At 39.4% G+C, this 27,148-nt stretch overlaps 1 protein-coding gene across 3 annotated transcripts in view; it reads right to left on the bottom strand.

The window, feature by feature from the left end:
* PPFIA2 (PTPRF interacting protein alpha 2) overlaps positions 1 to 27,148 on the bottom strand; it is a 627,181-nt gene that overhangs the window by 41,661 nt on the left and 558,372 nt on the right. For all 3 annotated transcript variants that reach the window (XM_065422644.1, XM_065422656.1, XM_065422651.1), the window contains 2 exons: positions 23,900 to 24,054; positions 15,474 to 15,567 (listed from right to left, as the gene is read on the bottom strand). In XM_065422644.1, the coding sequence (XP_065278716.1) occupies positions 15,474 to 15,567; positions 23,900 to 24,054 (249 nt within the window). The remainder of the gene's footprint in view (positions 1 to 15,473; positions 15,568 to 23,899; positions 24,055 to 27,148) is intronic.

Here is a 27,148-nt window from a genome sequence, read left to right on the forward strand (position 1 = left end):
CTGCTGTCTTTCGTCTCTTTCTCCCTTATTCCCGTAGGCTCCCATCCTATGAAGGGACTGACATGGCAGGACCTTTGTGTCTGTATGGTGTCCCGTTGATGGCAGAATCAGGATTTAAGGCACAGTTGGATCCACGAGTACACACTGACATCCATGAGGGTCCTTCCACTGAAGTCACTGGGATGCTGCATGAGTGCTTGCCCTACCAGCATAGATCAGATTGCAGGGTTGAGGCCTTGTTTTGCTTTTCTTACTTGTATCTAGCTCAGAAATTGCTGTTAGTTGAGGTAAGCCTCCTTATACTGTATAGGGAGAAAGGATTCAAACATTTGGCAAGAGGGATCTCTGTGTCCCTCTGTTTATTTTTCACAAACCCTGTATTCAAAAGGAAACAGTTTTCCATAAGTAGGAAGAATGAAATTATGTACTGCTTTCATTGAAATTTGAAAGAAATATAGAACCCGACTGCCCTCCCCTCCCACCGCGCTCTGAGTGGACTCAGCTGCGGCGGGCAGATCCTGGGTGCTTCGCTGCTGAGGGGGGAGTGACTCTGGCAGGCACTAGAGTGCTGGGACCGGTACACAGTTTGGGGGGGGGGTCAATAACCATGCATGCCCCTCTCCCTAGTCTCTGCATGAGGCTGGCCCCACCAACGCCCACTGCACCCCATTTTTCTGCCACCCACTGCTTTGCGCCCTGGGCGGCTGCTCCACTCATCCTGCCCTGGTTACAGCTCTGCACTCTGGGTACATCTACACTGCAATTAAAAAATCCACGGCCGTCCTGTCCCAGCTGACTCAGGCTCACGGGCTCAGGCTAAGGGGCTGTTTAATTGTGATGTAGACATTTGGGCTAAAATTGGAGCCCAAGCTGTAGGACCCTGTGAGGTGGGAGAGGTCCCAGAGCTTGGGCTGCAGCCCACCCTGAACTTCTACATTGCAATTAAACAGACTCTTAGCCCAAGCCCCATGATCCTGAGTCAGCTGGCTTGGGCCAGCTGTGGGGTTTTAATTGTAGTGTAGACATTCTCTCTGACACATTTCCAAGACCTGAAGAGGAGCTCTGTGTAAGTTTGAAAGCTTGTCCCTGTAACCAACAAAAGTTGGTCCAACAAAAAATATTACCTCACCCATCTTCTCTCTTTAATATCATTATATTTGTAAGTGTACAGTATTTTAATGAAAGCAATTACTATTTTGGGTACAGGAAAGAGAAGGTCTCCCCAATATCTAATTTAGCATCACATATTAATAATATTAAGGGAAAATATTGGTAGAGGCTTTACTGACTGTTTCAGAAAGATACTTCAATAAATGGAGGGAAAATATGTTTTGAAATGGAATTAACTTGAAAGAAAAAAACAGTTCTTATTTACATAAAACAAAAATTAGGCCCTGATCCTGCAAGGAGAACAGTATGGGTTCATGAATGCAATGCCTCACTGACTTCAACAAGGCACTTTGTGGTTCTCTTAACCCAGGGGTGGGCAAACTATGGCTTGTGGGCCGCATCCGGCCCATCAGCCGTTTTAATCTGGCCCTCAAGTTCCCGCTGGGGAGCGGGGTCTGGGGCTTGCCCTGCTCCGGTGCTCCAGCCGAGGAGCAGAGTCAGGGGCCGTTCCGTGCGGCTCCCAGAAGCAGCGCTATGTCTCCCCTCTGGCTCCTATGCATAGGGGCAGTCAGGGGGCTCTGCTCCACACGCTGCCCCAAGCGCTGCCCCTGCAGCTCCCATTGTCCAGGAACCACAGCCAATGGGAGCTGCAGGGGCGGCGCCTGAGGACGGGGTAGCACGCAGCAGAGCCGCCTGGCCGCACCTCCGCGTAGGAGCCAGAGTGGGGACATGCTGCTGCTTCCGGGAGCCACTTGAGGTAAGCATAGACTGGAGCCTGCACCCCAAGCCACCCCCCCACGTCCCAACTCCCTGCCTCAGCTCTGATCCCCCCTGCCGCCCTCCAAACCCCTCATCCCTAGCCTGGAGCACCCTCCTGCACCCCAAACCCCTCGTCCCCAGCCCCACCCCAGAGCCTGCACCTCCAGCTGGAGCCCTCACCCCCCCGTGCCCTAACCCTCTGCCCCAGCCCTGATCTCCCTCCTGCCCTCTGAACCCCTTCATCCCAGCCCAGAGCATCCTCCTAAACCCCAAACCCCTCATCCCCACCCCCACCCCAGAGCCCGCACCCCCCAAGACCCCACCCCAGCCCGGAGCCCCCTCCCGCACCCTGAACTCCTCATTTCTGACCCCACCCTTAGTTCACACCCCCAGCCAGAACCCTCCCCCCTCCCCCCTCCCCACACCCCAACCCCAATTTCGTGAGCATTCATGGCCCATCGTACAATTTCCATACCCAGATGTGGCCCTCGGGGCAAAAAGTTTGCTCACCCCTGTCCTAGCCCGACTGGGGCCATAGAATACACTTTTTTTATGGCAACAAGAGGTATTGAATGCATCTTTTGTTTGCAAAAAGGGGGGAAAAGGCTTGGGAGCTCTTACATCAAATGATTCGTCATGAGTGCAGATACAAAGGAAAGAAATTAAATGAAGGACAATTAAAAATAATAAGGCATGAAATAAAAATTATTCTTAAGGACTAATATACAACAAAGAATGCACACTTACAGGATAATAGGTTTTTATAAATGTTACAAATATGAGAACATTTAGATGGCTGGCAATTACGAAGAGCTTAATTAATGCAATTTTGATTAATTTTAAAAAATGCATGTAATTAACAACATCATTAGGAAAAGCACTTTTATACTGCAGCGGGCAAAGAGAGTTTTTCTACTGAAGAATGTACTAAACCAAATTCTGCTCTCAGTCACACGTATAAAACCCCACTGAAGTTACAGGAATTGTATATGTGTATAGCTGAGAGCATCAGATCATCTAGTCCAGGGGTTGGCAACCTCTGGCACGCGGCTCGCCAGGGTAAGCACCCTGGCGGGCCGGGCCAGTTTGTTTACCTGCCGCGTCCGCAGGTTCGGCCGATCGTGGCTCCCACTGGCTGCGGTTCGCCGCTCCAGGCCAATGGGGGCGGCGGGAAGTGGCGCAGGCTGAGGGATGTGCTGGCCTGGAGAGGTGAACCGTAGCCAGTGGGAGCCGCGATCGGACGAACCTGCGGACGCGGAAGGTAAACGAACTGGCCTGGCCCACCAGGGTGCTTACCCTGGCGAGCCGCGTGCCAGAAGTTGCCGACCCCTGATCTAGTCTGACCTCTTGTATATCACAGGCAATTCATTTTCACCCAGTTACCTCTGTTTTGAGCCCAATGCCTTGTGGTTGATTAAAGCATAACTTCCAGAAAGGCATCTAGTCTTCATTTGAAGACCTCAAGAAAAGGAGAGTTTTCCACTTCCGTTGGTAGTTTGTTCTGATGGTAGTTAGTCACCATCTCTGTTAACATTTTTTGCCTTAATTCTAATTTGAATTAATCTGGTTTCAGTTTCTAGCTATTTGCTCTTGTTATGCCTTTCTCCACTAGATTAAAGAGACCTTTAGTACCCAGTATCAGAGGGGTAGCCGTGTTAGTCTGAATCTGTAAAAAGCAACAGAGGGTCCTGTGGCACCTTTAAGACTAACAGAAGTATTGGGAGCATAAGCTTTCGTGGGTAAGAACCTCACTTCTTCAGATGCAAGTAATGGAAATCTCCAGAGGCAGGTATAAATCAGTGTGGAGATAACGAGGTTAGATCAATCAGGGAGGGTGAGGTGCTCTGCTAGCAGTAGAGGTGTGAACACCAAGGGAGGAGAAACTGCTTCTGTAGTTGGATAGCCATTCACAGTCTTTGTTTAATCCTGATCTGATGGTGTCAAATTTGCAAATGAACTGGAGCTCAGCAGTTTCTCTTTGGAGTCTGGTCCTGAAGTTTTTTTGCTGTAAGATGGCTACCTTAACATCTGCTATTGTGTGGCCAGGGAGGTTAAAGTGTTCTCCTACAGGTTTTTGTATATTGCCATTCCTGATATCTGACTTGTGTCCATTTATCCTCTTGCGTAGTGACTGTCCAGTTTGGCCAATGTACATAGCAGAGGGGCATTGCTGGCACATGATGGCATATATAACATTGGTGGACGTGCAGGTGAATGAGCCGGTGATGTTGTAGCTGATCTGGTTAGGTCCTGTGATAGTGCTGCTGGTGTAGATATGTGGGCAGAGTTGGCATCGAGGTTTGTTGCATGGGTTGGTTCCTGAGTTAGAGTTGTTATGGTGCGGTGCGTGGTTGCTGGTGAGAATATGCTTAAGGTTGGCAGGTTGTCTGTGGGCGAGGACAGGCCTGCCTCCCAAGGTCTGTGAAAGTGAGGGGTCATTGTCCAGGATGGGTTGTAGATCACTGATGATGCGTTGGAGAGGTTTAAGCTGAGGGCTGTAGGTGATGGCCAGTGGAGTTCTGTTGGTTTCTTTTTTGGGCCTGTCTTGTAGCAGGAGGCTTCTGGGTACACGTCTGGCTCTGTTGATTTGTTCCTTTATTTCCTTGTGTGGGTATCGTAGTTTTGAGAATGCTTGGTGAAGATCTTGTAGGTGTTGGTCTCTGTCTGAGGGGTTGGAGCAGATGCGGTTGTACCTCAGTGCTTGGCTGTAAACGATGGATCGTGTGGTGTGTCCGGGGTGGAAGCTGGAGGCATGAAGGTAGGCATAGCGGTCGGTGGGTTTTCGGTATAGGGTGGTGTTAACCTCGTTATCTCCACACTGATTTATACCTGCCTCTGGAGATTTCCATTACTTGCATCTGAAGAAGTGAGGTTCTTACCCACGAAAGCTTATGCTCCCAATACTTCTGTTAGTCTTAAAGGTGCCACAGGACCCTCTGTTGCTCTTTAGTACCCAGTATTTTCTCCTCGCCGCGGTACTTATACACTGTAATCAACTCATTTCTCAATCTTCTTTTTGAGCTCCTTGAGGCATTTTCTCTAGCCCTGAAATCATGTCTGTGTTTCTTTTCTACATTCTCTCCCAATTTTTCAAGAAATTAAACAAGAGAAAAATCAGCAAAAGGAAAGAAAAGAAATTTAGCACTATTAGGAATGTAACTAGGCAACAATCCTTTTTGCTCTATACAAAGAAAAATGAAACTAAATAACAAAAGTCTCCCTTTTATTTAACATGGGAATTGTTCTTTCTTGATATGTGCATTCCTGTAATAAATTATGATTAGTTTGTGACTAGACTCAGCCAAGCTGCAGTACTTCTGGATTAAAGGCTAAAAAATTGTTAGTGAAATAATGAAGATTTATGAACAGATATAGGTATCTGGTATAGCAAACACAGAGTTTCTATGAATATAGGGAGTTTTGTAGAGTGGACCAGTCAGTCCTTGATCTTGCAACGACTTATGCACATGTTTATCAAGGACTGACTGCATGATCAAGGCTTTTTTTTTTTTTGCTACCTGCGTTAAAAGCAAAAACTTGCATTTTGCAAATACAAAGCCTAATTGTGGTTTGTGTAATTAACTAGAATAAGGGTTCCAAAAACATATCCACGGTATGGAATATTTTCTATATCTATTCTCCTTGGTAAATATGAACTTTAATGTTCAAGCCTATTTTGGGGGCATGGAGTATAGACTGAAGGTTTAGATTACTGTTTAAAAAATAATTTAAAAAAATCAGAACGAGAATATTGTCATTCAGATTGAAGCCAAACAAAAGCAGAGGAAAAGTTAAAGCTGTCAGCTCTGACCTTGACTCACCCTAGTGTTCCTATTAGACTAAGGACTAGGACAGTACAACAAAATTTAGTAAGGGTGAACTGATTGTTATGAGGACACCTCTGCCTGTAGGTAATATTGTGGCTTCTATTCTAAGACTGATATTGACAGATGCATCACAGAGCACAAGCAATATGTCATCTTCAGAGTTGGAACTTATCAGTGTGCTCTGTGGAAGAGGTGGTTGATTTATACAGACAACTTTGGTAATGTGGGGAATAATTCAGCCAGAGGATCTGCTGAAGGAGTACCAGATGAGACTGTTTGAGGCTACTATAGCAGTGCATATGAGGTGACATCCACCTCAGTATGGGAGATCACTCTACTTAAACCATGCCTTATGCTAGCCCTCTCCACAGGGGCAAATTAAATGACCCTCTCTGTAATAGAGAGTGCACAGATAAGTTGGAAGCATGGAGTTGCAAGTCAGTGTAGGTGGAGGAACTTTTTAAACATAATAACTTTTTATTTTTATAGCTAATTATACATTTAAACAAGAATTTTAATACTATTTTATATTTGACAGGTTTTCTATTTTAAAATATAAATTTCCAAAGTTAAGTCTCTAATTAATGTTTGTAAGTAATTTTATGCACATAATGTGCCATTATGTAGATAATGGTTGACTGCTTACATGTTTACCAGTTCGTGCATGAAAATAGATAATTTGTTTTTTGTAATGCCGTATTGTGGAAATGTAGATAAAGTGACTACATTTGAAATTTGACCCTAGATGACTGTAGTATTAATTCGATATAACTGTCATTACTGAAACCTGGTGGCAGAGCCGTGCCTTGAGTCCGGCAAATCAGGGCGACCGCCCCAGGCTCTGCGCTTTGGGAGGTCCCACATGCAGGAGTGGGCAAGCTGGCTGGGGCGGCGAACAGGAAGGTGGGCAGGCAGGCGGGGAGAAAGAGCCCCCCTACCAGAACCTCCCGCTCCCTCCCAGCACCTACCGCCTGCCATGGAACAGATGTTTCGCAGCGTCAGGAGGTGCTGGGGGGAGGGGGAGGAGCAAGGGTGCAGCATGCTTGGGGGAGGGGGTGGAACTGGGCGAGGAAGAGGCGGGGCGGGAAAAGGCAGGGTCGGGGTGGGGCCTTGGGGGGAAGGGGTGGAGTGGGGGCAGGGCCTGGGCGGAGCCAGGGGGGAGCATCCCCCCACAGCAGATAGGCACCGAGTTTCTAATGTCCTGGGCCCCGCACCCACCTAGGGATGGCCCTGTCTGGTGGGATAATTTGTGTGATTGCAATGCTAAAATCTGTTTATAATCTTTTAGGAAAGATAGCTAAAAAAGGTATGTTTGGGGGGAGGAGGGGAGAAAGGGGGTACTCTCTACATTAAAGACACCACAACCTGTTCTAGAGTTGTTGATAACTCAGAAGTGCAGGATCTTGAATGCATATGGATCGATGTACTAACAAACAAAGCCCAGGAAGTGGTACCATGTGGGGTGGTCTGTTACAGATCACCAAATCAAACCAGAAGAAAATGAGTTACTTCTTAAGCACCTGTCTGCAATGTGTAGAAAGAAAAAGTTGTGTTATCATGGGGGACTTCAGTTTGGAAGACATATGCCTGAAGTCTCATGCAGCCAGTAGTTAAACAAACAAAATGAAAGATAATATTTTGACAAAAGGTATTATACGCAACATGAGGTAACTATTTTGGTCTCCATTATGATGGATAAATATAAAATCACTGATGAGGTTACAAGTGCCTGCATAGATGTAATATACTTAAACTTTTGAAAGGTGGTTGACTTAGCACCGCAAAACATTGTTGTTAAAAAAATAACACTATACAATATCAATAAAGCACACCATTAAACAGATTAAGAACTGTATGACACATGGCCAGAGAGAGTTAAACAGCTCACAGGCTAAATGACCCAGATTCCACTTTTAGAGACATGTTAGAAAAGTATGTAAATGGTAATTCGGGCCATTTCATGTTAGATAGGCTAGAACTTTTAAATGAAAACCTGTATTGTTGGAGAATCAGAGGTGATACTGATTCTCATATGTGTTTACTTATATCTTGTTAGATGTTATCCATGTGAACAGAAAGTTTCTGTCTATTACTATAGCTATTGATTCAGAGATCAAAAGGAAATATTAACATTTAGATGAAATGTGAGTGAAATAATGTCATTGTCTGTATGTCTCTTTAAAGTTTGTGGTAAGCTATATATGAACTACTTAATGTATAAATTACCTTATGTTAATCCATGTAGTTAATTACCGATGATGTTTGGGAAACACAAGGTTACATCAAAGGCCTATTGTTCAGTCAAGGACTCTGTACTGCCCAGGAACTATATAAAAAACTCTTGGGACCTGATCCTTTTAATCTCAGATCTGCTTGATGCTTTATGCAGGGGAAGTTTGAGTCATAAGACTGAGATCTCCACCAGGCTCTCCCTGGATATGAACACTGGACTATAACCAATGGACTATTTCTGAAAGAACTATTTGCAACTACAAAGCTCACCATCTCTACTATGAAACTAATCTCAGAACTGTACTCATGTCTGTATGTATACTAATCTTTTAAACCAATATTCTCTCTCTTTTCTTTTAAAATAAATTTTAGTTTAGTTAATAAGAATTGGCTGTAAGTGTGTATTTGTGTAAGATCTGAAATATTCATTAACATGGGAGGTAATATATCCGATCCCTTGGAATTGATAGAACTTTCTTATATGATGAATAACATTTTCAGTAATTTTCATCATATTTGACTTGAGTGTCTGGGTGGAAGCCCAGAGCTGGGTTGCTAAAGGGAACTGTGTTTTGTCTTCTGGGTAACCAGAGAGGTATTATAGAAGCTGTTTTATGCTGGCTTGGTAAATCTAAGTATTGGGGATTGTCTGCCCCATTCTTTGCCGTTTGCCCTAATTGTCACAAATTGAATAGCAGATCTCAAAAAAGTAATCATTAATGGAGAATCATCTAGTAAGGTTCCACAGGGACCAAAACTGCTATTCCTCATTTTCATTCATGATCTAGAAGTAAATATAAAATCACTGCTAATAAAATGTGCAGATGACACAAACATTGGTGGAATGTTAAATAATGATACAGATCGATTGAATCACTTTGTAAGCTGAACCCATTCAAACAAAACGCATTTTAATAAGCTAAGTGCAAAGTTATACATTTAGGAACAATGTTTGCAGGCCATATCTATAGAATGGGGGACTATATCCTGGAAAGCAGTGGCTCTGAAAAGGATGAACAAGCAATTGAACATGAGCACCCAGTGCAATGCTGTGATAAAAAGGGAAGATGTGATCTTGGGATGTATAACAAGTGGTCAGTAGGAGTCGGGAGGTGATTTTACCTCTGTATATGACATTGGTGAGACAAATACTGGAATACTATGTACAGTTCTGGCATCCACATTTTAGAAAGGATGTTGAAAAATTGGAGAGGATGCAGAAAAGAGCCATAAAAATGATTCAATGGCTTGAGAAAATGCCTACCAGTAAAAGACTTAAATTGCTTCATCTGTTTAGTTTATAACAAAAAACAAAAACAAACAAGGTTGAGAGGTGACTGGATAACAGTGTGCCTTCACAGAGAAAATATACCAGGTACTAAGGAGCTCTTTAATCTAGCAGAAAAAGGCATAATAAGATCCAGTGGCTAAAGCCTAAGGCAGATAAATTCAAATTAGAAATTAATCACACATTTTTACTAGTGAGGGTGAATAACCATTGCAACAAACTATCTAATGAAGTTGTGGATTCTCCCTTTCTTGATGCCTTCAAATCAAGACTGGATGCCTTTCTGGAAAGATATGCTTTAGCCAAACACAAGTTTTTTGACTCAGTACAGGGTCACTGGATGAATTGTAATGGCCAGTGATAAACAGGATGTCAGACTAGATGATTTAATGTACCCTTCTGGCATTAAATGCTATGAAAGGATGTGTCAGCTACTGGGACACTCATGTCTGCAGAATTATATTGCTAGATATGTTCTTTAAGGACTGCAACACATTGGCTACACCCTCCTTCAACAGCTTAGGCTGCAAGTAAGCAGGCTGGGAAGAAGAGGGAAGCCTGAGAAAAATAAGTGTTGGCAAGTTTTGTGTGTGATAAGCCAAGGTGGGTTATCAGGACTAGTTTATATTGATAGCAAATAATGCAATTATCTAGGCCACATTTCAGCATTGTTTATCTTCTCTATACCATATATCAGACAAAATGTAAGAATGCACATTCTTAACAAAACCAGTGATATGCCTGAGATACATCAATGATATTTTCATCCTCTGGAGTCTGGACAGAAGATCTAAACTCCCCCACAGATTTCCATCACAATTTCAATAACCACCACCCATTCATCAAACTCCCTACAGAATACCCAACACCAGCATCAACTTCATGGATACCACAGTTAGCTTAAAAATGGAACCCTACAAACAACTATATATGAGAAACCCACCAGTCACCAAACTTACCTCCACAGATCCAGTGACCATCCCAGACACGCCAAAAAATCTGTTATCTACAACTCACATACCACAGAATTTGCTCTGAAGAGAAAGTCCTGGATACACACCTAAACACACTTAAAATGCCTTCACTAAACAAGGACACTCCACCAGAGAAGTAGATCCCATCATGGAAAGGGCCATCCAAATACTTGGGAGAACCTGCTTCAGTACAGAGGGAAAAAAATCCCTGACCCCTAGTTGTCACCTGCCACCCCATGATGGAATCCATGCGAGGTACATCAAACAATTACAGCCCATATTTGATGGGGATGACATCCTGAAAGAAATCTTTCCTGAACCCTCTTCTGACCTTCAAACAAGCCTCAACAAGCTCCCCATAGACCAGGACACGCCAACTCAAAGCAGCACCAGGCCCTGCCAGAACAACAGATGCAAAATCTGCAGACAAATCTCCACTGCTATGATGATCAATACCCTCACAACATACTTTTTAAGATTTATGGGTCCTACACATGCTTATCACAACATCTGGTGTATCCATTGCAACAAATGCCCCAGTAACAACTATGCATGTGAAACCAGATAATCTTGAATGAATTCACAGAGAAAAATGATAAAAAACAAAAACACTGTATCACCTGTGGGGGAAACTCTTTTCATAAAGCAATCACTCTATAGCTGATCTTTCAATAGTTGTCCTCAAAAGGAAACCTACACAACACCTTCAAAAGGCAAACCTGGAAACTTAAATTCATAACTCTGCTTGACACCAAAAAACCATGGACTTAACAGGGACACTGCTTTTATGGCTCATTACAACAATCTGTAACACACCACCCTGCCTGCTGACCTTAATTGCACACTTCAAATCTTTTATGCATAACAATCTAACCCCCAATTTGCCCACTTCATTTCAAGTGCCAGCCTCCAACCTGTGTTACTCTTTCTGCTTAACAATCTGTCCCAACTTATATTTAGCTCAAATGCTCTGCTTCCTTCCCCAAACCTAAAGAAGAGGATGATTTGGTTATGCGTAACTCGAAAGCTTGTACATTCTGCCAACAGAAGTTGGTCCAATAAGAGACATTACCTCACCTATCTTGTCTCTCTCGTATCCTGGGACCAACATGGCTACAATAATACCATTGCAAACAAATCTTAACAAATGTAAGAATAAATCTATTTCTCTATTCTTAACCAAGTTTCTTTTAGATAATAATAGTTTGCCGTTCTATAGTACCTTTCATCACAAGTTCTTAAAGCTCTCTACAGAAATTTATTAACCCTTCTAACAGATCTTTAAGGTTATAATTAGGTGTAAGAGGTAGATTTGCAAAAACTGCTCAGTAAATCCCTCGTAGAATAAGAATAAACTCAGAAGAGTCCTGAAATTCACTTCTATGCTCTGAACACTAAACCACATTTAAATTACAAATAATACAACTCTAAAATACTTAAATTAATGTGTCTTATTACATCATGTGTCTTTTGTGGTCAGGCTTCACCGAAAACATACATAACTTTATGAATGTGTAGATGATTCATCTAACTAATGGCTGTATTATTGAATCAATTTTAGCACCATGATAGGATTAAATTAACAAATTCTAAAGAGCTAGTTTCCTGTGTCTTTGAAGTCCTAGGATAAGGATTCATAGCTAATGACTAACTGTAACAACCAAATTCCTAGGATGAAAATTGGCTCTTTAGGGAGGTCTACAAAAGTCTTGCCTATCACTGAGTAAGGTTCTTCATTTCACTTTAATGGTGTGTAAGTAGTTAATTCAAATACATAGAAATATATAATGCCAAATAGCATCCTCTAAGCAGGAAGTAGGCAAACTTTGAAGTGCAATAATATGTTGATTACACTATAACAACAAGAGTGGGATTTGATATGCAGAAGTGTAGTAGTCTCTCAGGAAACTTAGAGTAAAAGATATTGTTCAACAATTTATTTTGCATATGTAAATAGTCAGGGCTAGAGAGCTAAAATAGCATAATGTAAATTTAATTAGAAATATAATCCAGAATGTAAAATTTTTAAGAGTTCTAAGTTTAAGGCATTTTTCCCCTGAGAGAGTGTTCCTCTGAGTCCCCCTGGAAATATTGTGGCTTAAGTTTAAATAATTTACAAATAATTATTGTCATTATCTCAAAGCTAACTCATATTGTAACAAATCTGTGGTCACACTTTGGCTACTCATAACTTTGCTGCAACATCAAGGAGAAAACATATTCCCCCACTCTAAAACCACAGTATCCTGCCACCTGAGTTGAAGAAGCAGTGTCTGAGCTGCAAGCAATATAATGGTAGGGCTTCAGAATGAGCAGATGTGATGTTATCCAGTAGAAGGTGGTGGTCTATATTCTTTTTCATTAAAGTCACCTGTTCATTAAATCATAGTATTCCCATAATTACCATACAGGACTGGGAGATCACATAGCAAGTTTGTGGCAAAGACAGCATAGAATCCAGATCTCCTACCTCCCAGTCCTGTATGGTAATTACTAGACAATGCTTCTTTGCCCTTTTCTCATATCTGTCCTTCCAGCTAAGGGGCAGGAATCACTACAAAGATCTGTAAGCTGCTTCTTCCCCTTCAGGGTCTGAGCTTGCTTTCTTTGCAGTATTCACAGGCCCTGATCAACAGAAGCAAGGAGTCAAGCAAAAGGCTTGATCTCAAACTTAGTTGCTGTGCCACTAGAAAACAAGATAGTTTAATAAAGTTAAACTCTCTCACTTACCTTTTATAAAGATACCACATTGTTTATAGATAAGGTCCTGTCAGTACAGTATATTTCTACTATCATTAATGTGAGACACTAAATATCTCTCTCACTTATATTACCAAAATTGGTATTCATCTCTCAGCTAAGAAAACCTCTCTCCATTTATGCAAGGAGGGAGATATGCATTGTTAAATGGGGGCAAGAAAGGTGTCTGACATACTGAGACAAACCGTTCTGCTTAAAGCTTTAAAAAATGAAGTATTGGACTGTTTTAACTTCTAATACACTCAAAGTCTCAGTCACATTAAATGCCTTTATCTTTCTAAAGCAGATCTGATAACATGTGAATTCTGTACCATCCATTTCACAGGTCCCTATCTCAGTAATGTCCAGAATTCAATAAATACCTGTGAACTACATTCTTAATTTTTCTGTATTAGTCTTAGACATACAATTATATATTGAATGAATTAAGGACCTCAGTAAATGGACCAACCCAAAGCACGTTCAAACTTGTCTCTGCAAGTAACCTAGAGGAATTCTGAACAGTACTTTTAACAGTTCAGAAACCAAAATCTACAAAGATTGACCACTCTTAAAGGTCTAAAGTGATGGAACAAAGGCCTTCAGGAGACAGATATATAAACATATGATTAAAGGTAAGTACATACAATTGCCACTTTTACATTCTAATATCTTGGACTATCTGGAAAAATATGCACCTGAAATACTAGCCCAAGATTATATTCTAAGTGGATGAGTCATAATCACAAAGAAAAGATTCCTAAATGAGACCACGTCGGGGGATGATTTGGTTATGTCTACTCCACAAGGAGCCAAGGACAGACACAGGAGAAGAGAAAACTTTGAAAAGCTGACAGCACGAGAAAGTCTGGTTGTAGGAGATTAGACTAAGAGGTCTGGGCATAGATTATCCTGTATATTCTCCAATGTATCCAAATCCAAGACTTTTCTAGGTATTGTATTTGTGTGATGCAATTAATGTGTAAATCTGCATTTTCTGTGTTGTCCATTGTATATAGATTAAAACTTTTACATTCTGTTAATAAATACTAACCTAACAGAATAAGAGAAGTGACATATTTTGAAATAGCATGGTGAATGCTGAATTCCTAATGCCACCCAACATGGTCTGTTCCCAGTGGTGGCTTCAACAGCTCTTAAGAAGCTTTGCAGAATTAAGGATAAGCAATTGATATTTTTACAATATAATTCCATAAAAAGTGTTTAATTTCCATAAAATATATAACAGAATGGCGATTGATAATTGATTTAGAGATAAAAATTCCAGATGCAGAGGAAAGATTGATCTGTTGTAGTATTCTTAAAAACAGTATCCTGAGTTTGGTGACCAAAGTCTCTTCTCTGTTGGGAGAGGATGCTGAAGGAATGCTTCTTTACCCTTATTCACAGATTCTAAAATTAGGACCAGTTTAAGTTGAACACTCATATTCGTACATTAACGATAATGATCGCATGTACCATAACCGCATGTGGTACAAAGTAAGTGGTTAAAACACACACTATACATAAAACTACTCAGAAAGGCTGGAAAAAATCCCTGGAATTTCCTCATCAGAAGGGCAGAATACTATGCAAAGTATCCATCAAACCATGTAAAAGATCAGCAGAAGACAGAGATACATAAGCATACTGTAAATATGAAAGATAAAAAGAGTCTTAGGAAGTAAAATGTTGACACTCAAACAGTAATTAAAGAACAGGAATGAGCTTGTTTTAAAAAAACGTTTTCAGAGCGTGATTTTTAAAAAGTGCCCTTTTTCTCCTCAGATGTTCTCTAATGACACTGGAATTATGAGACTGAATAGATTTTTGGGGGGGTGGGAGCAATGCTTTTTATTTTTTTTTCCAAATGAGCCTACCTACTTTCTTGCAGCTGTTATGACTCAGAGTGTATCAGTTTTACAACTAGTGCAGCGGCGGAAAGCATTTAATTATTCTATAATTTATGTGAACAAAAAGCTAGGTTGTCATTTTCTGACAGACATAAGAGAAAGCAAAGTTACTAATGTCTATGGGGAATCATTGTCTTTTATAATAGATTGAAATAATTATATGCTCAATGGATAATGCAAACAGTCTTGCATCCTCTTTTTCTTTTGGATAATCCAGGCAAAAAGAGTCGGTAAGATATTTCTTTCATTGCATGTGTAGTTTTAAAAACCACAATTAGCACAGGACATAGTAATTGAACTGTAAAGTCAAACGAAAAAAATGTTCCTTTCTTTTAAACTCATGTTTTTTTTGTGAATGATAAAGTATTCTACCTTTATAAAGTGTACTTTATTACCACATTACTTTAGTGTTAGTGTACTTTATTACCACATATTTCCGTTATTTTATGTGGAGCTTTTAAAAACAATAATCCTGGGAAAACTCACATATACATGATGGTCAACTGCTACAGTGTCAGACAAATACAGTCATTTGTTTGGTCATGCTTTCAATTGTGTGCATACCTAGGACAACACACAAAATCAAAATATGAACAAGGTATGATGAAAATAAAATGAACAAGCAACCTACTTTTTCTTTAGTCTTCGGTCTTTTTCTGCTTGAGTTCCCAGTTTGCTTAATCCCAGAGAGTCCTGTGCTGCAGCCTCTGTTTCCATAAAACCTCCTGTGTTGAAGCAGTAAGCAAAAAGGAACATATTTCCTCATAGTTCTTTTCTGATTATTCCACTCCTCAACGCAACCCAATTTTTATTTTACTTATTTATTTTTCTCTTTTTAAGTCTACTGCTTGTTGAGAATACCTACTATCTATTTATAACCACAGAATTAAGGAACAAATCTGACCAAACCTTGACAAAGGCTTTATATATCCTTCTCACTACCTGGAAAGGTCTGAGTAATGTTTTTAACTTCCAAACACCTGTCTGTGAGGGAAATACTATTATTCCCATTTCACAGATGGGGGACCGAGGCAAAGGGAGACTAAGGGTATGTCAGTACTTCAAGCTGAAGGTGTAGTTAAGAACATAAGAGCTGCCAGACTGGGTCAAACCATTCTCCATCTTGCCTGGTATCCCTGTCTCTGAAGTGGCCTGCACCAGAGCTTCAGGAGTAATGTACATAACACGGCAGTTATGGATTGATCCAGTCCTATCTTCCTCTCCCAGCTTCTGGTAGTCAGAGGTTTAGGGTCACCCTGATCCTGGTGTTGCATCCCTGACCATCTTGGCTAATAGTCATTGAAGAACCTATCCTCCTTGAACTTAAACAGTTTATTTTTCTGTATATATATATATATAGGGCCATCACAACATCCCATGGCAATGAATTCAATAGGTTAGTTGTGTGAAAAATTACTTCCTCCTGTTTGCATTGAACCTGCGGCCTATTAATTTCATTGGATAATCCCCAATTTTTATAGTATGTGAAAGGGTAAATAACTCTTCTCTATTCACTTTTTCTACACCATACATGATTTTATAGACCTCTATCATATCCCCGCTAAGTCATCTCTTTTCTAAGATGAACAGCCCTAATCTTTTTAGTCTCTCTTCATATCTGGAATCCGTTCCACACCCTTGATCATCCTTGTTGCCCTTCTCTGAACCTTTTCCATTTCTACTATGTCCTTTTTGAGATGGGCCAACCAGAACTGGACCCAGTACTCAAGGCATTGATCCATGTATTTATATAGTGACATTATGATATTTTCTGTCTTATTTTCTATCCCTTTCCTAATAGTTCATAAAACACTGTTAGCTTTTTTGACAACTGGTGGACATTGAGCAGAAGTTTTCAGAGAACTAGCAAGGTGACTTCAAGATCTCTTAGAATGCAATTTAGAACCAATCATTATATATGTATGGTTGGGATTATTTTTTCCAATGTCCATTACTTCGCACTTATCAATGTTGAATTTCATTTGCCATTTTGTTGCTCAGCCACCCAATTTTGTGAGATCCCCCTGTAACTCCTCACAGTGTGCTTTGTTCTTAACTATCTTGAATAATTTTGCATTGTCTGCAATCTTTGCCAATTCACTATTCACCTCTTTTTTCCAGTTCACTAATGAGTAAGTTTTACAGGACAGGCCCCAGCTTGAGGAGACATACCCATGCTAGCTTTCATTAAGCTACCACACTAAAAACAGTGTAGCCAAGGAGGCCTTTTCCCAAGTATGTACCTGTCCAAGACACTAGGGACATATGCAGGGTGGCTAGCCCATCCCACTGGTTGTGCCACTGTGGTTATACTTTATTTTTTAGTATGCTAGCTCAATCAGAGATAGCACAGGTGTGTCTTCTTGAACTGGAAATTACCCCTCCCGCTCAAAGTGTAGACATTTCCTTAGTGATTTGCCTGAGATTGGGGAGGAAGCCTGGGGTGAAGCAGGGAATTGAACCTGAGTCTTCTAAGTACCAGTTTAGTACCTTAGCCATTGGACTGGCCATCCTTTCTGGAGGATAGATATCTAGTAGGGCTGTCAAATTATTAAAAACATAATTGTGAGATTAAAAAAAAGTTGTGATTAATCGCAGTTTTAATCATACTGTTAAACAATAATAGAATACCAATTTAAATGTATTATACATATTTTTGGATGTTTTTCTACATTTTCAAATATATTGATTTCAATTACAATATAGAATACAAAGTGTACAGCGCTCACTTTATATTATTTTTATTAGAAATATTTGCACTGTAAAAAGGATAAAATAAGAGAAATAGCATTTTTCAAGTCACCTCATACAAGTACAGTAGTGCAGTCTCTCTATCATGAAAGTGCAACTTCCAAATGTAGATTATTATTTTTTACATAACTTCACTCAAAAACAAAACAGTATAAAACTTCAGAGCCTACAAGTCAAAGCAGTAAGGGGCACATGAATGTTTAGCTGATCCAGCATGTAAAGTCCTTGCAACGACAGCTACAACAGTGCCATGTGAATGCCTGTACTCACTTTCAGGTGACATTGTAAATAAGAACCAGGCAGCATTATCTCCTGCAAATGTAAGCAAACTTGTTTGTATGAGTGAACAAGAAGTAGGATGCAGTGGGATTGTATGAGGTGCATTGAAAAATACTATTTCTTTTCTTTTGTTTTATCTTTTTTTACAGTGCGAATATTTGTAATCAAAATAATGTAAAGTGAGGACTGAACACTTGGTATTCTATGTTGTAATTGAAATCAATATATTTGAAAATATAGAAAAACATCCAAAAATATTTATAATAAATTTAAATTGGTATTCGATTATTGTTTAACGATGCGATTAAAACTGCGATTAATCACAATGTTTACAATTTAGTTAATTTGTTTTGCGTTAATCGCATGCATTAACTGCGAATGACAGATAGATAGACAGACCGACCTGTCTGTCTGTCGGTCTGTCTATCTATCTGGTGTCAAACCATATTACAAACTGAGGGCTAGATTGTGATTCTATGCTCTGCCCTGAAAAAGTGAAGTATGTTGTTGTGGTGTTCCAAGAGCACGTGAGGAGGGACATTGTGACAGCTTATTTTCCCTGCTGCTCAGGGAAGAGAGTGAACAGCAGTTTAAAGTGCCCAACCTGCTCGCTCTGCTCACTTCTCACCTACATGTGGGGAAGGTGGATGTAGGAGCTCAGTGGAGCCTGCTTCCCCTCCCATGCTACTGCCCATGATGTAGGTAACTGGGGTAAAGTAGGAAGAGGACACCTTACATCTCCTTACTCTATAGCAGTGGTTCTCAACCTTTCTAGACTACTGTATCCCTTTCAGGAGCCTGATTTGTCTTGCGTACCCCCAAGTTTCACCTCACTTAAAAACTACTTGCTTACAAAATCAGACATAAAAATAAAAAAGTGTCACAGCACACTATTACTGAAAAATTACTCACTTTCTCATTTTTACCATATATTTATAAAATAAATCAGCTTACATTTCAGTGTATAATAAATACAGCAGTATAAGCAAATCATTGTCTGTATGAAATTTTAGTTTGTACTGACTTCGCTAGTGCTTTTTATGTAGCCTGTTGTAAAACTAGGCAAATATCTAGATGAGTTGATGTACCCCCTGGAAGACCTCTGAGTACCCCCAGAGGTACACGAACCCCTGGTTGAGAACCACTGCTCTATGGTAACTCCCTAGTGCAAGACTGGAGTCACAGTTTGGCCCTGAATTAGTATATATTAGATACTGGCATTATCTCGGACAACATAATAGAATTTACAATATTAGTTACTTTAAGCAACTAATTTTTCTTTAAAAAACAAAAACAAATGGATATAGGGTATCACATAGAGGAAATATAACCCTGAAATTTGCAAACCACTTTAATATGCAGCTCAGTCAAGCGAGAGCAAAAATCTATTGATTCATCAGTTTGCTGGTGTTGAAGAACAAATGCCTTTTTTAAAGTCATCCTTTTAAAATATAAATTATTCTACTGTTATAACTGTCTACAGGACAAGGGTACATTTTCAGTATTGTAAACAGGGCATTAGCCACATAACTTCCAAGATGGCAGCGATGCATCTGATCACACATACACACAAAAATCACCTCATGCATTGCTTTATTGTTAGTGTCCTTTGATAGAAGTTTTATAGAATACTTTATCATATGTTTCCTTCTGACCCTTGTAAAGATATCACTTACACTCTTTTGTGCAGATTAAGTTGCTTTAGATATAGGTAGTGTGAGTTCAGTAACTTTTACAGAATGGAAAATATTCGTAGTATAATATACTTTTACAAAATACAGTTGTGCTGTTTGAATAACCAAGAAAGGATGGCAAACCTGGGGTTATGGCAGCCATAGTCTTAAATGTATATGTGAATGAGATAAGTGCTTTATAACACTCCTGTCTTGCAAACTGATCCACACACTTGCACCAACACAGATCAGCTTATATAATTGGGATCTAAAAATCACTGTAATGTATGGTTTGTATTAGGGACAGATATAGCTAATATGTAACAGGAGAAGAAACACAAAAAGAAAGTTTAGCATGATATTCCAAAAGGATGTTAGAAGATGCACAAGCTGATAAAGTCAGATGAGTTAACAAAAGATGCAAAGTCCCCCCAAAAAATCTTTTAAAAAGTATAAATATGTTAAACATGTTCTAAGAATGTATTAGACTTTGGATGGATAGTAATGCAAATAATTTAGCAGACATTGAAAGAATAATAACTCACAAGAGTAACAGATTTAGCACTGGAAAACCAGTTCTCCTGAATACATACAAGAAATTTGGTACAAGGAAATTATCAAGGTGAAATCTTGGCCCTATTTAAGTCAGTGGTAAAACTCCTGATGTTCCAGTATTGTTTTTTTATCAACATAACTCAAATGAGAGATTGTGAGAATTTATATACATATATCTATGTTTTTTAAGAGATATTACTGGTTCCAGAAATATTATGTATACTTAAAGTTGCTGGAACCAGAAACATCTTTGGCACTGAGATGATCTTTTTAAGTGCACTCACTCTGTGTGCTAGTCTGCGTATGTGTGCGCACACACGTATGCATATGACTGCACACATGAATATATAAAAAAGAATGAACATTTTTGCTGAGGCTAGTCAATAAGATCTATTTAATGCTGTCTGTTGCTTTATTGAAGAAAAGGGAAAATATCTTCCAAATAACAGGAAAAAATGAATATTTGTAATAGTAAAATTGTACTTGCACAGGCCACATCAAGATTAGTGAAACCCGGAAGAAAGACTGTTTTTATTCCCTTTTGTCAAGTTAATTTGTGACAACACATAAAAAAATCTGATTTTAGCAGTCAGAGGTACAATAATGTATAAGTCTCATAACATAGCATCCTAAAAATATATATGAGATATACCTATTTCATAGAACTGGAAGGGACCCTGAAAGGTCATTGAGTCCAGCTCCCTGCCTTCACTAACAGGACCAAGTACTGATTTTTGCCCCAGAACCCTAAATGGCCCCCTCAAGGATTGAACTCACAACCCTGGTTTTAACAGGCCAATACTCAAACCACTGAGCTATCCCACCCCCCTAAATGTTAATGTAACTTGTAATACAGTTATAACTATATCATTATAGTTGTTATGGCGCTAATTCAAGCAATTCTGTAAAAAATTGTACTTTTGTGTGTGTTTTTGCTATCTTGTATCACCTTTAAAATACTAGCTCTATACTAGTGTAAGCATATAAAAGCTGCCTGCCACAAAAGACTTCATTTCCTTCTCTTTTCTCATCTGCCGTGGTTACAAATTAAAGAGGAAACACATTGCTCTGTATTTCAGTAGCACAGTGATCACCCTTAATAGCTTCTAAAAATGCTTTTGTTGCTTCTTTTTGGTTACTATATGTAATAGTATGTTTTATTGATCCTGGCTATGTTTATGTAAAATGCATGTTTTTCGCCTTCCCCATAGTGAGTTGGGGATCTATTAGGTTAGGAAATGGTGGTTAGGTTATAATGTCACAACTCATCTAAATCTGTGATGGATATCCAGGGGATACAGATCAGATAAAAAGTGGATTGGCAAAGGATTTAAAGGAGGCATACTTTAAAGGAGTGAAAAAGTGGGTTCGGGCAAATACAAATTGTACAGCAGAGAGTCAACCCTCTCTCCTTCATAGCTCCCTTTAAACCTCATAGAAAGGAGGTGTTGGGGTCCCAGCAGCGGGATGGCTAGACCAGGATGGAAAAGGGGAAGGATGACAGCAGCCCCCAAACATAGGGAAATGAGAATGGAATTACCTACACTGTACAATTTTATTTGCTGGGTACATCCAGATATTTTAAGAATAAAGTTGCAGCCTAATTAAAACCACATCCAGTGTCTCCTGTTCTCCTTCTGGCATAGCCAGTCAATCATCTATTGCAAATATTCACTAACGTCTGTCTGAAACTTCATGAGTTGGTGCTTGGGAATTATAAATGTGTTTTACCAGATTACGCATATATAGCATTAACATTTTAAGGTATCATTAAGATAGTAATTTACGGTCATCGTCTGTTGCTTCTGTGACAATCTTTACAGGAATTTTCCATTCTGCACTGTAAAGAGCAGCATAGAAGACCAATACGTTTATTTTATCTTTCTCCTCTGGGCTCTGAGTTACTGTAAATTAATACAATATTATGTATAATTTGCCAGTATCAATAAAATTGGTCTCGTGCAATGTAAATGGGAATTAATAACCCAGTCTAAAGATATAAAATTCTCAATCAGTGCAGATGGGAACATGAAGATTGACTTGAGAGACCCATTTAATAGATTTTGAAATGCACTAAACTACCACATGATTGAATAAATCAGATTTTCATTCTTTGCCTAGTGATACAGCAATTGAAGCCTAAAGTATGATTAAAACTCAGTCCTTTTTCAAGAACACAGGGTTTTAGTAAGCAAAGAGAGGAAGATACGTGTCCATAACAAGAGAGATATAGAACAAAAATTCTGAATTCTTTGATTTTATACTGATGGATTGACCTTAATAACCTATTTTCTTATGTGGAACCTTAGTTATGTGGTTCTTGATTGTGATATATCAGGAGCAGATTTCACTACGGATTTAGGTTTCTAACTTCAGGCACTCAAGTTAGCCAGATACATTTCAAATTGGTGAAGTGTTTTAAAATCTCTCTCATGGTTCCTGTTACTGTAGTATCTGAATGATTCACAATCTTTAATGCAGTTATGCTCACAATACCCCTGAGAGACAGGGAAGTGCTATTATCCCCATTTTACATATAGGGAACTTAGGCACAAAAACTGAGTAACTTGCCTAAGTTCACACAGGAAGCCTGTGGTAGAACAGGGAATTGAACCTGGGTCTTATATGTGCCAAGCTAGGGCACTTACCACTAGACCATCCTCCCTCCCAAAACACCAATGATACCATCTAAAGAAGAGTGATATTTTCTAAGTTATAATTTAGGACAAAAGATCTTATGAAGTCCTTACCAAGACAAAACTCATACTCATAAGCTTTAAAATGACTAAGGATTTCATGATTATACCCACAGCTATAGCAAAATGGTGAGTATGAAGTTACAGCTGAAAATATATTCCGAACTAGTGTAATGTAAACCTACAATAATAAGAAGCTTTTTAATATGAATTATAATGGATGTTATGATTCTGTCACTGTGCTGCATGTTGCAACAGGAACCACATCAAACTATCATCTTTTTTAGGCTCTCAGCTATCTGGATGCTATAGAACATCACATTCTCACTGATATGTCTTCTGAGCATTAGCCTAAAGGACATTATAATTAGATTTTTTCAAATTAGTGTCAAGAATGACAATCTGGACTGAAGTACCTATTTCCCGAAAACACTGTTTTTTCTCCGTTTCTGCTCCGTAAAGTTTGTCCACTAAGAAGCATAATGGAAGCCAGAGAGACTTATAGGCAGATTTAGTGCCATTAAATGAATTAAATGAGGATCACAGCTGAGGAAAAATGCATGAACTGTAGAAAGAGAATGGGGAGTTTCAGTGGGAAATGTGACCAATAGCAAGAGGACAGCCAAGGTATGACCAAAACAGCCAGGAACTGCTACCCAGTGAGAGACTGGAAAACTGAAGGGTTGTTACATTGAGTTTTGAGAAACTCCCAGATTGCATTATTAAGACAAGCTCATTACTGTGGGAACAGAAACTATTACCCTTCTATTTTCATTAGTTAAGGGTATGTTGTTAGCAATTTTGCCCTAATACAACAAAGTATTTAAGCATGTGCTTAATTTTAAGCTTGAGAGTAGTCCCATTGAAGAGGCTAACTCTCAGGAAACAATGAAGCTTGTTAGCTTAATAGATTTCCTTTCATTTAGATCATGATTATACCAAATTCCTGACAAATATGCTCATTACTATAGTGAAATTTAATGGAAAGGTTCTGCCAATGCAAATGAGGAATATGCCATTTAGAAAACAAGTAAGAAGCAAAAACATAAACACAAAAATGACAGTGGAACAATGACCTAGGCCTGGTACAACTAATTCCTTACTGAGCTGTCCAAGTCGAGCCTTCTCTTTTTTACCGAACAAACGTCCTATTGAAGACTTGATTCCTTTCTTCTTCGGAGCTTTGTGTAGGGAGTCCTGGCTGCTACTGGCACTGCCAAGACCAATACTTTCTGGCTCCAGTGAAGCAGGCAAACTACTGTAAAATAGAAAAGAATAGATAGGTAACATATTACTCCTAGCTAGGTTTCATTTTCTCCTGAGCAGCTGTGCAAACAAATTATCTAGGATCTAATAAGAGCCTCTTCATAATTAGAACAATTAATCAAATTATTGATGTTTTCTTTCCTGTACATCTTAGCAACATATAGAATAGTACAATATCTAATGCTCTGGTCTCAATCAAGCTGAAGCAATCCCACGAAAAATGGCAAAGAAGAAATAAAACGTAAAGAGTCTTTCAAATTTGTTTTGCCAAAAATGATGCTGGGAAAATGTATGAACCACAGCAATATACGGTTTCCCAATTGAAATTTGAAGTGTTATTTGTAAAGAAAAATATATGAATGACAAAGTTTTTATCTCATTTACATTGTGTAATTAGACAATTACAGAAAGAAAATTTCAATCAGATAATTTCTGTTTGTTTCACTCATTAACCAAATACAGCATACATTATTGACTACATATTTAAATCAAAGCAATTCAGATTTTGAGCATTTATAAAACTCTAAAGCAGACATATTGACATTACAAGCTACTTCATGGATTTAATTTTAAAAAGGAATGTTTTGCAAAACAGATTACTATATATTCTATATGGATACATTCAGCATTTGCTACTCGGAGTGCACATTTCCCAGTAATTGCCATTCAATGTTATCTCAGATAATGAAGTTATTTCCTGTGCCCAGCTTTGGATTCCACAGTATAATAACTATTTGACAACTATTTGCATTTTAATGGTGTGTACTCTATATTGTATATTTATTACACCTTTCAATGACTAACCGTATTCCAATTGGCCAAGACACAGCCATGTGAGTAAAAGAGTTGGTTATTTGTCATCCTCGAATAATCCACTATAATTAATTAAGGTTTGTATCAAATAACACTGATCAGCTTATAAGTAGAACACAACAGTCAGGAGGATACAACCATCTAGATTTCAAGGATATAAATACCAAGGGGAAGAAGTAGTTAGAGTGGCACAAGGTGATTTTATAATTAAGTTTGATAGGGATAAAATTAAGAATGGAAAAATGTATGCTGTGTATCAGGAAAAAAATATAAACTCTCCTGAGACCACTGTTGGAATCCTCAAAATTTGGTACATTTGAAGTTAGACTGGACAAACACTAATGAATGTATGGTAGGAAACAACAATCTTGCACTGGTAGGAAAATGGATTTGATTATTTAATTTTATTTTTCTGGGTGAAATTCTGGTCCTACTGAACTCAGTGGCAAAACTTCCATCTCCCTCCATGTGTAATTTCTATCATTCATGCTGAGCCCCATCTCTCACCATCTTGAGCAGGCACTGTGTAACTGTAATCGGGTCTTCCATGGCCAGGCTGCCTAGTGGCTATATCACTGGTCTTTCAGTCTGTAAGGCCAGAGGGGATGGTAGGGAGATCCGGGCCCTCCCTCTCTACCAGATCCCAGCCCAGGGCCCAGTGTAGATCACCCTAAACAGGGGAGATAGGTCTCCCTCCTGGGAGGGAGTCAAGACCTGCTTTCCTGGGCTACTTCCTACAAGTCTCTTCAGTTTGAGGCATGACCCCGCTAGTCCAGTTTACCGGGGGCTTGCCTAGTCAGTTGCCTCAGGTGCTGGGGCTTATCTGCAGCTTCCCCTTGGCAGGGGAGCCCTTACTTGTCTCAAGTGGCTGCACTGGCTGGCAGGTCGCTGATCTGTCCCTGCAGGCAGGCAGAGAGCTCCTGCCTCCTCGCCAGTCAGCCCCTAACTGAGCCAGGATCCCTTCTTTCTCCCCCCACCCCCAGGCCTGGGATTGGCTGCAGGTATAGTGGTGTGGGGCTAGCTGAACCCAAAGGTTTTCTTTAACTCCTGCTATGCTGGATGGCAGTTTCTCTGATCCCTCATAATGACAATACATGAGAACAATTTCCAACATGTGCAATATCACTTTGTTAATGAATGTAAAATGGGGTCTTGTTTCATCAACTAATGAAATTAACAAATTATTACGAATAAAATACCCCTTTAAAAATCTTCTCTCTCCCAGTTTTTCTCGTGTCTTTTTCTTTTCACCTATATTCTTGAATTCTTAAAACTTTGTACCTGCTTTCTATGTTTATCTAGTTGCTCCTTTCCATTTTTTAAAATCATATTCTGTGATTCTTTTTGCGTTCCCTTATTTCTTCTCCTTTCACAACTGTTTCCCCCTCTTTCAGTGATTTTATTTCACCTCTTTGAATATGTATTTTTTCTTGTATAATTACTGTACAACCAGTGAAGAAATGCTGGTCAGATACTTACATCATATCTTTCATGTTAGGGAGCAATGCTGCATAGCTATCACTAGAAATGATTGTTTCAAAATTCATTTTCACTATTTTTTTCAAATGGGTGAACCTAGGGAAAATTAATTTACAGCAAATATTTCCAGTCCTGAAATATTTTCTCTTTCTTAGGCCAGGTTTATAGTAGAAAAAGTTTGCTGATATAGTTATATGGTTCCAAACCGTAGTATGGACACCATTTATACTGGCAAAAAAGTGCTTTAGCTGGTATGACTTATACTGCTTCCCCAAGCTAAATAAGCTATTCTGGCAACACGTTTATGCTGGGATAACTGTATCTACATTAGGGCTTTTGCCAAGCACAGAAATGTCATTAAAAATCAGACCCCAGCTGATATTACTACACTGGCCTTAATGAATCTACTCGTCCCTCTTCTCTGGATTCTCAGTTTACTCATCCCCTATATCCACATCAATGTTGTCTCTTGGCCTCCTGCAAAATACAGGATTTGTTTATGCATAGGCACTTCTTGCCCTGAATTCCCCCTGTCCTTGTCTTCTCCATCCATCAGGATTATCATCATTTAACAGCACTCTTTCAGGTGAATATTATAACTGTTCTAAAGTAGTTATAACTTAAAGTTAGACCAAAGACATGACATAAGAGAGAAACAGACACTATTATTATTTGTTTTTTAGCACCAGTGTAGTGCTTGGGATTGTAGAAAAGACAAAGAAAAGGACATTTTCTGACTTGCAGGACATACAATCTCAAAAAAGGTCAGGGTGTACTGGGAAATCAGAAGAATC

The sequence above is a fragment of the Emys orbicularis genome, chromosome 1, assembly GCF_028017835.1.
Source record: "Emys orbicularis isolate rEmyOrb1 chromosome 1, rEmyOrb1.hap1, whole genome shotgun sequence".
Lineage (NCBI taxonomy): Eukaryota > Metazoa > Chordata > Testudines > Emydidae > Emys > Emys orbicularis.